Source organism: Diospyros lotus, chromosome 3, assembly GCF_014633365.1.
Source record: "Diospyros lotus cultivar Yz01 chromosome 3, ASM1463336v1, whole genome shotgun sequence".
In the NCBI taxonomy this organism is placed as follows: domain Eukaryota; kingdom Viridiplantae; phylum Streptophyta; class Magnoliopsida; order Ericales; family Ebenaceae; genus Diospyros; species Diospyros lotus.
The window spans coordinates 34,727,080-34,743,709 of NC_068340.1; the positions used below are offsets into that span (position 1 = coordinate 34,727,080).

General features: G+C 39.2%; 1 protein-coding gene across 8 annotated transcripts in view; it reads left to right on the forward strand.

Annotated features, from left to right (window-relative positions):
- The window catches only part of LOC127797387 (endoribonuclease Dicer homolog 2-like), a 91,959-nt gene that overhangs the window by 50,043 nt on the left and 25,286 nt on the right, over positions 1–16,630 (forward strand). For 6 of the 8 annotated variants that reach the window (XR_008022197.1, XR_008022198.1, XR_008022202.1 and 3 more), the window contains 2 exons: positions 7,984–8,262; positions 9,236–9,613. Coding sequence is in view for 2 of the 8 variants with exons in the window: in XM_052330243.1 (XP_052186203.1) it covers positions 7,984–8,262; positions 9,236–9,586 (630 nt within the window). In the remaining 6 variants the exon portion in view is untranslated. Of the gene's footprint in view, positions 1–7,983; positions 8,263–9,235; positions 9,614–14,517; positions 14,633–16,630 lie in introns of those variants that run through there. The other 2 variants (XM_052330243.1, XM_052330244.1) reach the window with 2 other exon arrangements.

Sequence of the window (16,630 nt, forward strand, 5' to 3'; positions counted from 1 at the left end):
ACTACATTAGATTCCCCCTGAGCAACAAAACCAGGTGGTTTCTCTATATAGACCTCTTCTTGCAAATCACTATTAAGAAAGACATTTTTAACATTGAGCTGATAGAGTGGCTAATGACACGTGGCAGCCAGAGAGAGAAAGAGGCAAACATAGGCCATTTTTGCAATAGGAGAGAAGGTATCACTATATCCAACCCATAGATTTATGTAAGTCCTTTGGGAACCAAGCAGGCCTTAAGAAGTTCCACCTGGCCATCATGACCCACTTTTGGAGTGAATACCCACCGGCAACCAACGAGAGTCTTTCCTGGTGGTAAAGGCACCAAATCCCAAGTACCATTCGAATGTAAGACATCAATCTCATCCAACATAGCCTGACGCCAACCAGGACGGGATAGAGCTTCACCTGTGGTTTTAAGAATAGAAACAAAGGAAATACTCAAAACAAAGGCACTATAAGAAGGGGACAAACGGTCATAGCATAAAAAGTTATAAATAGGATGGGGATTACGAGTAGACATTGTACCTTTGCGAAGAGCAACGGGGAGACTTTCGGCCTTAGGATCCAAAGCATGAGGGACCATAGACGGAGAGAGTGAGTCAAGAGAGTCCTAGGCTGGAGGAATAGCAGGATGAGGATGACGGTGATATGTAAGAAGTGGAGGAGCCGTGGAAGGTGAACCGAAAAATGGAAGGCTAGGCGCCATAGAGGAGACAAACAGACCTAATGAGGACAGCGGAAGAAAAGAAAAAGGAATGGGCAAAACCTGGTGAAGACTTTGTGAATCAGGTTGAGCAACCAAAAGGAAAGACTGTTATTCAAAGAATGTGACATCAACAGACAAAAGATAGCGGTTCAGCTCAAGAGAGTAACACTTATAGCTTTTCTGCAACCGAGAATAGCCGAGAAAGATACCCTCGAGAGATTTTACAGCAAGCTTATCTTGTCCAGGTGAAAAAGAATGCACAAAACAGATACAGCCAAAAATACGAAGAGGAACAGAATAAAGCGGCTGTGTAGGGAACAAAAGGGAATGAGGGATTTGGTCCTGTAACGCTGAAGATGACTTGCGATCGATTAGATAACATGCAGTTAGAACAGCATCTCCCCAAAATTTGGTGGGAAGATTGGCATGTAAAAGGAGTGTCCGGGCAGTCTCAATAAGATATCGATTCTTATGCTCAGCAACACTATTTTGTTGAGGTGTGTAAGGACAAGAGGATTGATGTAGGATGCCATTAGCAGTCATAAAAGTAGTAAATTGAGAAGAAAAATACTCAGAGGCATTAACTACGTAAGGCACGTATAGAAATTCCAAATTGTGTTTTTATTTTAGCAGTAAATGTCTAAAAGATAGAAAACAACTCGGACCAACTCTTCATAAGAAACAATTAAGTGCAACGAGAAAAGTCATCAATGAAAGTAACGAAATATGAAAGACCAAGAGTAGAATTGACACAACTAGGCCCCCATACTTCCGAGTGTACAAGGGAAAAGGGAGCCTCAACCCTATTATGGATTCGATGAGAAAAAGAATTACAAGCGTGTTTACCACGCTAACATGACTCACAATTAAACATGGACAATGACGACAAACTATGAACTAATTTCTTCAGTTTGGAGATGCTGGGATGACTAAGACGATAGTGGAGAAGATCTGGGGAAGCGGCACTGGTGCAAGCTACTGGTGAACTAGGCACAACAAGATGATAGTGACCCATGTGACTCATGCTTGATGCCAATCGTCCGCCCCGTACCTTGGTCCTGAACACAAACAGAGGTAGGAGTAAAGATAACAGAACAATTAAGGGTTTTGGTGAGTTGGCTAATTGAAATCAAATTAAAAGGACTATCAAGAGCATATAAAATAGAATTTAACGAGAAAGACGAGGCGAGTGTGATTTGGTCAATTCCTTTAACTATAGTTTTGGTTCCATTAGCCAGGGTAACAGTAGGCAAGGTATCATAATAGGTAAGTGAGGAGAAAAGAAGTTCATTACCACACATATGGTCAGTGGCGCCAGAATCTATAATCCAAGGACTAATAGATGAGCCTTGAGCAACACAAGCAACGGGATTACCAAGATGAGACTGCTGGGTGGCCTGGAACTACAGGAAGGCATCATACTCAACTGCAGACATAGGTACCAATTGCAAACCTGTTGGAAATTGAGCAGGACTAGGATTGCTCTGAAATACATGAGCTACCCTGGTAGATGATACAGGCGGAGCAGCTGGCCGACCATGTTTCTTCCAGCATTTGTCCTCAAGATGACCCAGTTTCTTACAAAAGGTACACTGTGGACGTAAGCGATTATTATTGCGTCCTCTATTGCCTCCTACAGCGGAAGCCTGAGACACAAGAGCTGAAGATTCGGCTAGAGGAACAACATGAGAAAAAGAGGACATACCATGTGCATCTGTCATATTCAACAACCTTTTTAAAGAGTCTTTCATGGTAGGGCTAGCAGAGTTGGTCAAGATTTGATGCCTGATGGCATCAAAACTTCAGTTTCAAATCGAAGAGAACAATAACCATAAAAAACTTATCTCGTTGAGCAATCTATTCTATGTGGGTCGTAGTGAGAGGAAGAAAAGCATCAAATTCTTGCATGAGAGACTGAACCTACCCTAGATAAGATTCCATGGACGACTCCTGCTTGAGATTCTTGATATTAAAAACTACAGTGTACAAACGTTGGATGTTGTTTGTATAACACTCTTCAGCTTCCTTCCACACATCAACACAAGCTTCAAAGGGACAAAAGAGCTGCATGATGGAAGGATCAATAGATTGCCATAGGAGGCTACATAATTGGGCATCAACTTGTTCCCATCTAGCCTGATTCGCTTCTGGCACACTTTCAGCCTTTGTGGTAAGATGATCCGCTTGGCCTTGCCCTTTGAATCACATTTTGACAAAGGCTGTCCATGAGAGATAATTGGCCGACCCTATCAACTTGATAGTGGTAATATTGGTTGTTCCAAGATTGAAGACAATAAAGGATTGAGAGGCAGCAAGGGTAACAGGTGCTGGAGCCGGAATAGCATCAGCAGAAACGACGTCACTGAAATCAGACATGGCGAGGGTTTCAACACCGGAAGTGGCTTGAGGGGTTGTCGGTGATCAGATCTGGAGAAGCTAGAAAATATTGGCTGGCGGACGAGCTGTCACGCACTGACGCGTGGAGACGAAGGCGACAAGTGGCGGCGGCGTGTGGGGGTGCGTGGGTGGTTCGACGGTGGCGAGTTTTCGAGGGTCATGCGATCTAGTGGCAGCGAACCCGATGGTGGTGGCGGTGTTATCCAATGGTGGCCGGATAGTGGGGTTCTAGTATTGGGCAATGACAGTTTGGGTTTGACGATCACTGGAAAAAGATACACATCAACGACTGGGGTTTTTCTCACTGATAGCTCTGATACCATGTGAGAAAATAATTATGAGAGAAAAACTTAAGAGATTTTCCTTTCTTAACTTGTTATTTATAATAGGCATAACGGACCTTAAACACCTATGAGTTTATCCTAATTACAAAATAAAATACAAACATATAATAATCACAATTATATTAATGATTCTAACAAAACTTATGGAAGCGGTGGACATGATAAGAGAAAATAATATTATGTACCTCCAAGAGACATGATGGGTTGAAAAGAGAGCTAAAATGTTGAGAGAATCTGAATTTAAACTTTGGTGTTAAGGGAAGGTTAGGGCAACTGAATGGAGTATGTATTGTTATGGGAAAGGTTTAAAGGATGAGGCAATGGATGTGAAGAGAATAGGGCATGGGATTATTACAGCTAAAGTTGTATTGGGGAACAAACCATGAATACTATAAAAAGCACATATGCACCACAAGTTGGGTTAAGAAAGGCAATAAAGTCAAAATTTTATAAGTTTTGAGGGGTTGATGAAGGAAATACCTAGAGGAAAGACAATCATTATAGGAGGTGACTTAAATGGTCATTTGAGTGGAGAAAGGAATTATAGAGATGTATGTGGAGGTTATGGATTTGGAGAAAGAAATAGTGAGGGCAAAGCTATTTTGGATTTTGTTACGGCATATAAGTTTATTATAACCAACACTAGGTTTAAGAAATGGAATAAACACCTTAGCTAAACTCGTGATATGGAGGGACACTTAAGAATCTAGAAGTTTTTAAGTTAAAACAAATTGAAAATTTAATATATGGAATGAAAATTTAGTGAATGTATAAGTGTGCATGATATTAGGATAAAACTTGGACACATCCTAAGAAAAGATAAGTGGATGTTTACTTGTGAAAAATGTTTTCTAATTTTCTATCTTCAATTTTTCTATAAAATCTCTAGTTTTCATTTTCCATGGAAAATTTGAATAACACATTCAAATGTCAGAAATGCATCCTAGTCTAGAAAATCGGAACATGTGTTAGAGAGAGAGAGAGAGGGTTTTCTATAACTTGTGTTATACAAGGAGATGGAGATGATAGGGGACAAATTTTTTTAGGAGTTTTCCAAGTTCAGTTCAATTTTAGAGAACAACATTTATCAAATCTTTATTTACTATTTTGAAAACTTTTATATTTGAACAAGTCTTTTAATTTTATATTTTCATTGAGTACTTTTCTAGAAAATTGGAGTCATTTTTCACAACTAAACTGAAAGAATGCGCTAACACTTCGCAAAATATATGCAAGAACATAAGCCGGTTTTCAAAACTTTTCAAAAACAAAAACAAAATGCAGTGGAAACGGATCGGTTCTTGCAGGACACAAATGAATACAGCTATATACATATACAAAAATCATCAACATGAAATAAAAACGGCAGGTAACGATTACCTCCAAGAAGATGTTGCTAGTTGTTGTTGCACCTCAAGCCCGAACCATTCAGCTATCCTTCAAGCTCCTGCTAACGTTTCACGAGCTGCTTCCGAATCGCCATCCATAATCCACCATCAACTGCTCTGAATTTGCAACTTGGCCGACCAAGCCACCCCCACAAGTGTAGGGGACTAAGTCAGTCCACCCTTATGCAGCCATCAGAGCCCTTTACCAGACCTTAGTGCTACCTAGTCTCAAGCAAAGGTGATGCAAAGCTCTCGGTTGGCTCTCAACAAAGGATGTGACCGTCTCACGGTCAAATGGGATTGAAGGGAAGAAGATGATGGGAGCAAGAGAAGGGAGAAACAGGCAGAGCACGGGAAAGAAAAAGAACAGTGAAGCAGCAAGTAATTGGGAAGCTATTTCACTCCCTCGCCAAAACAGTCGAATGACCACGAGAAACCCTTTCTCTTTTCTTCTTCTATCAATTGATCGTCTCCCTCTCTCTCGTCTTTAATACGTCTGAGATGCATTTATTAAAGGCAACAAAGCATTAAATGCTCTGTCGTCGAAAGCAACAAAAGAATGGCATGTGGGAGAAATCCCACCCAAGAAACGGTCGATAGTTATAGGAATCGGTCGATCGTTTTTGGCCCACTTGAGCAAAATGGTCGACTATCCAAAACAAACGGTCGGCTCCTTTTTTGCCTTCCATTGTAACTTTTGACTAATTACATCAAGAACCGCTATTAACTTTTAATAGCCCTTTCACTAACTTTTGATGGAACCAGAACTCCTGTTAACTCTTAATGACATGCTTATTAACTCTTAACGATATCCATTAACTCTTAATGGTCTCCAACTGTTAACTCTTAACAGTTCTTTGATCCCTTTGTCAACTCCTTAACAAAGTCCATCATTATTAACTCCTTAATGATGATTGAGAACACATTGACAGCTATGCATCACTAGTCCAATGCTATGCCTAGCTTTGGGTGTGACCTTCTAAGTTCACTACTGAATAGTAATCAAGAAATGTCAAACCCTTTGACACTTGTCAAACACTTTGACCTATTATGAGAATTTCTTCATCTTCTCATAGCACCCCAAAAGGTACTAAGTGACAACTAGTATTATGTCAGGACGATCTTATCAGTAATGAAGTCAGTACATCATGTAAACCTATTGAACTTTCAATTTCCGTGCACTATAATCCTTCCACTGGCTAACATTCCGATCAAATGAGAGTTATGGATTGATCAAACTCATAGAACTCGGTAACTATGCCAAGATCTAGTTTGCAATGATTGAGATGACACATCGGAACTCCTTTCGACATCGAAAACTCCTTTTCGATGGTGCATACCTTGGCCAAGGATTTCCAATCACCAACCAAAATATGATTGCATAGGATGTTCATCTCACATCGAAAGTCAATGGATCCCATTAGCAATCACTTGCCTCTATATACTACTGCATAGTGACCACACAGAGAGCATTCCCATCTCTCACACCAGATGGTTCTATTCAACGACAAATCTCCAACACCAGCATAGAAGACAATTGTGTTGCTTCCGCTCTGAAGACTAGTTACACAATCAAAAAGCAGTAACAGATCATTAATCCTCTCAGTCATGTGATCTGTTACATACGTCACATTTAGTAGATGTTCAACCAACACCTACTCACATGTCTACTATTTGCATCTCATACAATATGGCATGTAACTCACCATTCTTTTTCATTAGCATCTCATACTAATCAAAAGTAGTAGCCCATGTGCTAGTTCATAATCGATTAATCATATTCCCCTTTTGAGAAACCTAAGGACTAGGAATACCTTTAAGAAATCCCAAACTGAAGATTTTCGTCATATATTCTTAACATCTTAAGAATAAGATCTTTACTAGAAGATCCAAGGACTCATTCATATACAATTGGGGATGTATGAATGAAGATATAACCATTTTAATGATAAGCACGGTTGTCATTAACCTACTAGATGTCATATAAATCTAACATTAAAACACTAACACTAACACAAACAACCCTTAGATATCTTGGATAAATTATCCAAAAAGATGGGGAGACTAACATGGATGTTTCTCATAGAACTAAGGCAAAATGGTTAACATGGAAAACGTGTATATGATGTTTATATTATAGTAAGACTATGTTAAATGTGAAAAGAAAATTTTAAAAGACGACTATAAGACCAATTTTGTTGTATAGCGCTGAATGTTGGGCTGTGATATAATAACATATCTAGAGTATGAATGTAAGGGAGATGAAGATTTTACCATGGGTTTGTGGCTATACAAGAAAAAATAAAATGAGAAATGAAGTCATTCGTAATAAGGGATAGAGTGACTTCTATTGCAGATGCAGATAAGATGCCCAAGATAGGATTAAGGTGGTTTGATCATGAGTATAGAAGACCAATAAAAGGTTCCTATTAAGAGTGGATGGAATGGAACAAGTCTTTAACAAAAGAGGTAGAGGAAGACTAGGAAAAATTTGGAAGGAGGCTTTTAGGCATGTTATGAGCTATAAGGATCTTACAAAAGACACAACCATAACTAAAAATGATTAGCAATCTGTAATTCATGGGATTAAGGCTTTATTTGTTGATATTGTGGAGTAAATGTGATCTTTTTCTTTTTTCCAAGTATTGGAAATCTCTGCATTTTTTTTAATTTAATATTGCATGTTGAGACAACTGAATAGATAAATTTCAGTTTGTATGTGAATATTTCCATGATTTGTTGAATGGTAGTAAGATGTGTGAAACATTTCCGAACTGTTTCAAAGCATCTTTGCTTCTGTGCTATTTGAACATCACATTGAAACGAAACTTTGATGATGTAGTGTATTTAATTACCGGTTTAGAAAATCTCTACAAGCTAGGGTAGTAGTTTTCTCTTCTTGCATCAACCTATTTGTACACCAGAGACATCAATGCTTATTTTCCTGAAGTGTAACATGCAGAGGCACTCTTGTTGTAACATCAACTTCAAACCTTGGTGTATACTACCAATCTGCATGGGGAAGAGTTTGTAGTACTTGTTATTTGATTTTGTAATGTTTTAATTTCCAGTTAACATTTGTTGATACAAATCTGTAGATTGATTAGTGTTTATCATATTTTAAATTCTTAATTTCATTCTGATGCAGCGCCTAGAGTTCCTTGGAGATTCAGTGTTGGATTACCTTATAACCATGCATCTGTATCAGAAATATCCTGGAATGTCACCTGGGCTGTTGACTGATTTAAGATCAGCTTCTGTAAACAATGACTGTTTTGCTCGATCTGCAGTCAAGGCTGGATTACACAAACACATTCTTTATTCCTCACAAGAGCTCCACAAACGTATAGCTGAGACTGTTCATAATTTTGAGCAGTTATCTTTGGCAACAACTTCTGGATGTGAATCTGAAACAGCTTTCCCAAAGGTTAGTCTGTGGTGTTGGTCATGGCTTAAATCCATTTGTTCCTTGTGTGGCAATTATTTTTCTCATTATGTTGCAATTTCTTGTATGATAAATTGAATTGATATTATTGGATACATTTATGTCTTAAGATGGTGGAAATGATTAGTTTATATGTTAACTTTGGTGGCCTACTGGCCTGCAAATTAATGATTTGAAAGTTTGCTGTTGTTTGTCTTGAAAAACTTGGAATAATTCAAATGAAGGCTTTACTTGTAATTGTTAATCTTCAAACCCTGGAAATTTGGAATTTTTAGGAGTAATTATTTAAGTTCGGGACTTGTAATAGTTCAAATGAAGTCATTACATATAGGTGTTAGTTTGATTATTAAACCATGTTGTTGAATTGGTATGGAAATTATTCCCACCCTTTATGGTGCTAGCATTTATATATAATATGTTGGTCAAAACAGACTTCTTATTTTTATTTTATTTTTTTAATTTCCTTGAAGAGTGAAGTCACACGATGATGGAGTCGCAAAAACAACGATTTTTGTTTGTCTTTTAGTCAATACAGTGTCTTTTTTTTTTCATTTTCATTTCAGATTAAGTAATTCTGTGATATATATTTATATCTATGTATATATTGCAATTAATCTTTCCTTTTCGTAGTTGATAAGAACTTGCTTAACTGAAATTTTTCAATAGGCCAAGATAAGAAAAGGAACCAAACTTTACATGTAGCATGTGTTTCTGTGGCTTGCCCTTTTAAATATGTAGTACTTTGTAGTGTGGCAGTTTTGAGTAAAAGTGTATTTTGCAAACATTTTGGTCGTTGTCCTTCATAGCTTGACATCTAGCAGGTCTTTGTTATTGTTTTCTGGGATAAATTTCTAGTAATCTTGTTTAGCGATCTCAACAATCCTCTTCTTAATTTTCCCTTCATAAGTGAATCTTTGCTCTAAGCGTTCTTTGTACGTATGTGATGAGTCTGCAGGTGCTTGGAGATGTTATAGAATCCCTAGCAGGGGCTATTCTTGTTGATTCAGGATACAACACAGATGCTGTCTTCCAGAGCATAAGGCCTCTTCTGGAGCCTTTGGTTACACCCGAAACATTGAAACTGAATCCAATTAGGGAGCTGATTGAATTATGTCAAAGGGAACATTTCGTCATGGAAAAGACTGTGGTTTCTCGCGAAAGAAATTTGATAGCAATTACAATAGAGGTTCAAGCAAATGGTGTCGTACACAAGCATACTAGCACCGCGCCGGTTAAGAAGACGGCCCAAAAACTGGCTTCCAAAGCTGTGCTCAAGTCCTTGAAGGAAAGGGAAAGCTTATCTTGAGGCAAGACTCAAAGAACACATTTTTTAGTAAGAGTTCTCTTGGATAAGTCCTTGTCAGTATCAAATAAGCTTGTAGGTACATTGTTCATTTTTCAACTATGTATATAAAAATTATATTTTGGTTATTTTTTCTTGTAAATAAGTATTATATTTGTTGTTGCTCGATTACAACAATGAATTTATAGATAGAAAATTGTCGTGTAAATTATCCAAACGATGGGTGATTATCAGGAGCGATGGGTGACTCTCTCGAGATGGAATGCTAGCAATGGATGACTCTCTCAAGGATAGTGATCGCGATGGATGACTATCCGAGGGTAGCGATAGCAATGGATGAGTCTTCCAGGTGGATTGAGAACGATGGATGACCTGTCTAAAGTACAGAGTAATCGAATGTAAAAAGGAAATGTGAGTGTGGAAGATAGCATACCAAATGGGGGGGGGGGGAGGACTCCCCTATTTATAGCATACCAGGTGTTGGGTGACCTGATTTCTTCGACGAGTAACTCGGAGGTGGTTTTGATCGAGTCTCGCTGGAGTGATGGCGAGTGCATCACAGGCGTACCCATGGCACCGTCGAGTAGGGGTCACTTGGAGGTGTACGTGTGAGCATGCGTGGGGCTGCGTGGGCGAGGGGGCTAGCAACGCGCAGGCTGTAGGTATTTACGAATCATAACACAACGAAAAAATAAAAAAATTTAACCGTCAATACCTTTAGGATCTCTCCAACGAAATAGATTACAGAATAATGGCAAATAATTACCTCTTTACGTGAAGATCCAATCCCAAAAAGCAGTGATCACGAAATCATTCAAGTGCCTAACCTCTAACGATATCCATGTGAGCTTGCAATCCAAGAACCTTGCAGGGGGTGGCTTCCCTAAGGACGAAAGAATACTAGCTCAAGAGGGCGGCATGGGAGCTTTCTCTCATGCACGTCAAATAGCATCAATTGCTAAGAAAGGCACATGGTTCATTAGAAAAGGAACCACATAAGGGCTATTTATAACCCTTAGGGACAAAACCCTAATTGAGGTTTGAGCCGCGTGGTATTTTAAGCTCATGTTTTAAATACTTTAAAACATAGAATTGAACTTTCCCTTTTATTCTCCTTCTTAGGATTTATGTTTTAAACACTTTAAAACAATCCATTGGGCCTTAGTTTTAAACACTTTAAAACAATCCATTAAACTCCTTGATTCATCCAATGTCCTTAAGTTAGTTTCATAAATAAGTCCATATATTAATTAACAAACCATTAAGACCCAACCCTTAATTTGGGTAGCCTAGTCCAACTAAGGTTTCAGGTGAATTATGACAAACTTAATTAAGGGGCTTATTTATTATAAGTTCTAAAATATTAACTATTAATATTTAAGAACTATAACTTCTCATTAGGATTCCCCAATCCCAATCGAGCCTACCATTACCTTGTAATTGCAAACCCTTATTGTGTGTGACTCATTAGGCTTCTACATATGTTGGCCATGACTTTATCGAATAAAATCATAGACCATGAGCGGAGTCTAGTAACTCATCATGACCCTCAATTAGTAGAAGAATCAATTTATGATCATTGCCTTTCAATGATGGTCTTCTTATGCAATTCAATCTCTTTATCGGTTTAAAGTATCTCAATCAAGCGGGGACATGGATTGTGCGTCAATCCCCATTCAGTGCCTGATTTATGATATTTATTTGGTTCCTATAAAGTATCGCTTCATAGGATCTCTATCTTGCTATGGCCATAGACTTACAAGTTATATTTCCCCAAAGGATCCATGAGACATATCTCCCCAAATTAGGGGTTGATAAATCCTATCTTGGCTCACACACAGCCTTCACATACTTGATGGCAAACCCAATCACTGTCGTACTCACACCCTTTATTAAGATGCTTCCTTAACAATGTCAAAGCATACAAATCTACACGCAAGACACAGTGGTGACCTCAAGTCGAAGATTCACTTGCACAACCGCCACTAGAGGTTTCCTTAGACACTCTTGAAAGATCCATAAGGAATCCTTTTGGTCAGATCACTATCCAGTGAACTTGTACTCACCAACAAGCACCCGTCTACTAGCTTAGGTATCCTATACCCGTAACCTGTAAGATCAACTACTACATTTCCTAAAGGTAACAACATAGTACACACCGGTCTCGTTGTGTCTTTGATGTCCCATCTCAATGACACTTTTGACCAAGGACATGTTTAAGGTTATTCTCTTAAGTGTATCAAGGACTTTACAATTGAAGTTACACCTCAATTCCTTTTTACACAGAGTAAACCTAGGGAGTTTGTCTTTAGGCATTTTGCATTTAAGTAATTGCTGAATGAATAAATAAATATAAAAGATAAAGCTTGCCAGTGGATAACATGAACATGAAACAACTAGATATATTACTCAACAAATATATCATATCTTAATGTATCAAATACAACTTAATGCTTAAGAAAGATGCCTGGTAAGCATGGATCGTGTTAGGATGTGAGCTAAGGATGATCTCCAAGGATTAGGAATGATATATTTAGGATAATTCAATTGGGAGTTATTAGCAATAGCAGTAATTTAATTTATCACGAGCAAAATTTCGAGGACGAAATTTATTAAGAGGGGAGAATGTAATACCGGGGAAATCCTTAAGGGTATAAATGGTATTTTATGAGGGGTATAAGTGGAATTTTTGAAAGAATGATGTGTAGGGTACACTAACACAGTTTTAAGAAACCGAATCGACCGAAGGGAGTACCTCGAACCCTAGATTTTTAAGGGAAATGGAATAGTATTGATGAGTGATACGAGGCATGATTTTAGGTATCAAAATAAATTGGATCGAGAATAGCTTTCGCAACAGCTATCGACCGGGCTAAGAAAACCGAATTGACGTAGGAGACTTCCGAAGAGCCAATGGAATGTGCTAAGAACCAATATTTTATACGTAGAACAACCCTTTAGTGATTTAGGGTTGAAACGAAAGGACGTAGGGTCAAAACGATCAACCGGGCCAAAGTGTAATTTTTTAATTTTGCCCGAGTGAGGTCAAAAGGATAATTTTTCGAAAATTTCAAGGGTGAGATGAGGAGTACAAAACTTGTGGACCTTAGTGATATTGTTGGAAAGATCAGGGGCCTCAAGGAAGGGGCCGAAATGGCATTTGAAGAATCAGAGGGGGTTAAAGTGTAATAAATGGAAAATTGTGGTGTGAACGCAGCAAGCAAAATTGGCCGCCGCAATCCACCGCACGTGGCCGCCATTTTTTACGATGGGACGGCCGATGGAGACCTGGGGGAGGTCGTATACGACGGGGGCTAGCTTAGGGGCCAAGCCTTGGCCGTTGATTGGCCAAGATCTGGCCGGGTTTTGGGTATAAAGGGGGGCCGAAAACTTTAAGATTTTTGCATCAAATTGGCCGCGATTCGGAGTTTTTTTGAGAGGGTTGATAAGGGGTTTTTGATCCTTGAATCGAGGGGAAGAGTTCTGGGGTTTTTGGGAGGGTTTTCGTTGAGTTTAAAAGCTGTTCGAGCTTTGGCCGGAGACATGAGGCGGACGCCTAGGGCCGACCTGCAACTCGCGTTTTGGGGCATTTTCCGATGGTCTTTCGGCCAACAAGTGGTGCCAACGTGATCGACTCATCAAGGGCTTCAAGGGGGTTTGATTGATTTGGCCATCGGAAGAGTCACCGACGACCGGAGTCGAGGAAGAAGGTAGCGCGTGAGCTGCACGCGCCACACTCCACGCGCAAGGCTCGTGAGGGTGCGTCACACAAGGGTATTTATGGTATTTTATCTCAGTATTTTTCTAAATTTATTTTAGGAATTATTGTGTTGAAAAATTTGGAAAAATGTTCGAGGAGATAATTGTTTTGGAATTATCGAGGTGAAAATTGGTAGAAAAATAGGGGAAATTATGGAAAAATTGAGGGAAAATAGATTTTGATGCTCTTTAATTAAATATGGTGTTTAGGGAGTATCGTGGCTTGAGATTGAGTATAAGTTCAGGTGTTTGTGATTTGACACACAAACTGAGGTCGTGCACGAGGATCGAGGCATTCCGAATACGTTTGAGGTGAGTGTTTTACCTGGAAACTTGGTTTTGACTTGTGAGTGTTCGCCCCCAAAACTTGATTTATTGTGGGTATTTCTGCCCTAAAAACTTAGTGTTTGTGTTACTTAAATGTGTTTTGATTTCATGCAAAATGGTTTTGTTACATGCAAACGGTAACCAGTGACAGTTGGTTTTATGAGGGAGGTTCGTCCCTAAATGTTTTGTACTTGTGCATTGCATTTTATAAAATGTTGTTTACATGATGCATTGATTTGTAAAATGTGGCATTGTCATGCGTTTTGTGATTGTTCATATGGAATGTCAGCCTAAAATGTTGTCTGGATAGTGTAGCTATAATTCTCCAAGGGTGTGACGGAATAATAGGGGTATCTTGTGCTGGTGAGCATGCTGGGATAGCCACCTTGGTTTCCTTGTCAGGCCGTTTGGTCAGGGAAGTTGCACTATGATGATTAGGTGATCCATATGAGATTTGAGTTGGGACTGGGTAGTGGTTCCTGGATGCTTAGAGTGGGAACGTAATCCCCAACGTAAATATGGTGAGCCGGGTTCCTGCGTTGATGTGACTCTCCTGGGTCAGGAGTTGGTAACGATTGTTCTCGAGATGTTGGGGAGATGCGTTGACCTTGCCCCTCTTAAGTTAGAATCGCGTCGTGTCAATATGTCGGTATGGTGGTTTTTAGAGAGATTGCTCTTTCCCCGTGGTAGGGTTAAGCGCTGTGGGATTCTCTTAGGCTAGGACTTACCAGGTTGTGTTGGTTTATTTCATGTCTTGCATTCATTCATGAAAACGTGTTTTTGAACTCTCATTTAGATGATTCATCATCTAATTTGAACTTTGTCCCTGGAATATTCAAACGTTCCAGGTGAAGGCAGCAGTGCGAAGGGGAAAGGGATTGCTGAGAAGTAATGGCGATTAGTGGATAGTTTATGATATGTCGTTTTCATTTACGCGATTTATTTTGATGACGTCATGTAAACGTTGGTTTAACTTTATGTTATAAATAAAGCTGGTTCGGTTATGATTTATTGAGGTTTCGATCTAGCTTCCGCATTTGAGGTGATTTATCTGTCTTAGTTTATTAATAGTTCATAGTTAATATACTGAGAAGGTGTAACGGGATCTTCGGGGAATGGTTTTTGTGTTGAGTTTCTGTTGGAAAAAAAAAATATAACCCCAGAATTTTACGTTACCTAACACCCTGGGAATGCGGGGTGTTACAAATAACGTGTGATCAGCTTGGCTTTGATTGTATCCCTTTTTCTTGATTGCCCTTGTGAACCTCTCGAACCAAGCTCTAGGGGACTGCTTGAGTCCATAGAGTGATCTTTAGGAATGGTGGAGAGGCCAATCTAGATTTGCAGCTAGAGATAGTAAAACTCAAATAGTGTTCAATTTTGCCATTGGGGAAAATGTCTCTTGGTAATCAATACCATTGGATTTAGTGAAGTCTTTTGCCACTAGGCGAGCTTTGAACATGTCAATCTGTCCATCTTCCCTATATTTCACTGTGAATACCCATTTGCAGCCTACGGGGTGTTTTCCAAGTGGTAAGTTTGTTATCTCCCACGTTTCATTCTTTTTCAAGGCTTTAATTTCATCAAGGACAACCTTTTTCCACTGTGGGTGTTGAAAGGCTTCTTGAATTGTGTTTGGCACCAGCACCTTATTTATACTTGAGATAAATGCACTGAATTTTGGTGAGAGACCCTTGTATGACATATAGTTGTGAATACGATGTTGAGGGCATGATCTTACTTCCTTCCTCAGAGCTATGGGCCAATCAATGTCTTTATCAACAGCTGAACTATCAAAACTGTCACCAGTACTTTCACTGCTTTGACTTACCAGTGGATTAGGGTCATTGTCTTGGTCAGTCCCGAGACATGTTTGTTGTTCACTCTCCTTTTGAGACTTTCTCCGAGAGTAAACTTGAAGTTCTTTGGTATTAGAAGGATGATGACTAATAGAAGGGCTTGTAGGTTCAGGTGGTTGTTGCTACTTGTTGGGCACGAGCTGGTTAGGAACAAGGTTAGGCTGTTGCTGCTGGTTGGGCACTAGCTGGTTAGGAACAAGGTTAGGCTGCATAGGACCGGGTTGCTGTGGTTGTTGGCTAGGGCTTGAAAGGATTTCCCAAAATTGATATTCTTGAGGATTATTTGGAGTGTTCTCCCCTGAATATTAGGTTTGGGATAATAGGGTTGATGTTCAAAGAAGGTGACATCCATTGAGGTAAAGAACCTCTTATGCTCAGGAGAGTAGCATTTGTAACCATTTTGGTGAGAAGAGTAGCCAAGAAAAATGTATTTGAGGGATTTAGAATCAAGTTGCTTCAAAATTGGTGGTGTACATGATCAAAGGCAGTACATCCAAAGACTTTTAGTGGAATATGGGAAAGAACCCGTGTGTGGGGAAAAGATGCAAGAAGAGTTTGACTTGGTGTTTGATGTTTTAGGATCCGTGAGGGCATTCTATTGATGAGGTAGGTGGTTGTAAGAATGGCTTCACCCCAAAAATGTTTAGGGGCATTGGTAGAAAATAATAGAGATCTAGCCACTTCTAGGATATGCTTGTTTTTGCGTTCGGGAACCCTGTTTTGTTGGGGTGTATCAACACAAGAACTTTGGTGTATAATGCCTTGATTTGAAAGATAAGTCCCAAGGATTGAGTTAAAGTATTCCTTGGCATTATTTGTTCTTAGAATTTGGATTTGGGCATTGAATTGTCTTTGTACCATAGAATGAAACGTTTGAAAAATAGGACCATCTTCAGACTTTTCTTTCATAAGGAATACCCAAGTAAGACAAGCATGATCATTAATAAACGAAATAAACCAATGAGAACCTATGATATTCTTAACTTGAGAAGGCCCCCACACATCACTATGAATTAATAAAAAAGGATATGAAGAAGTGTAAATCTGGCTAGGATAATTATTCCTAACATGCTTAGAGTATTAACAGATTTCACATTGAAAC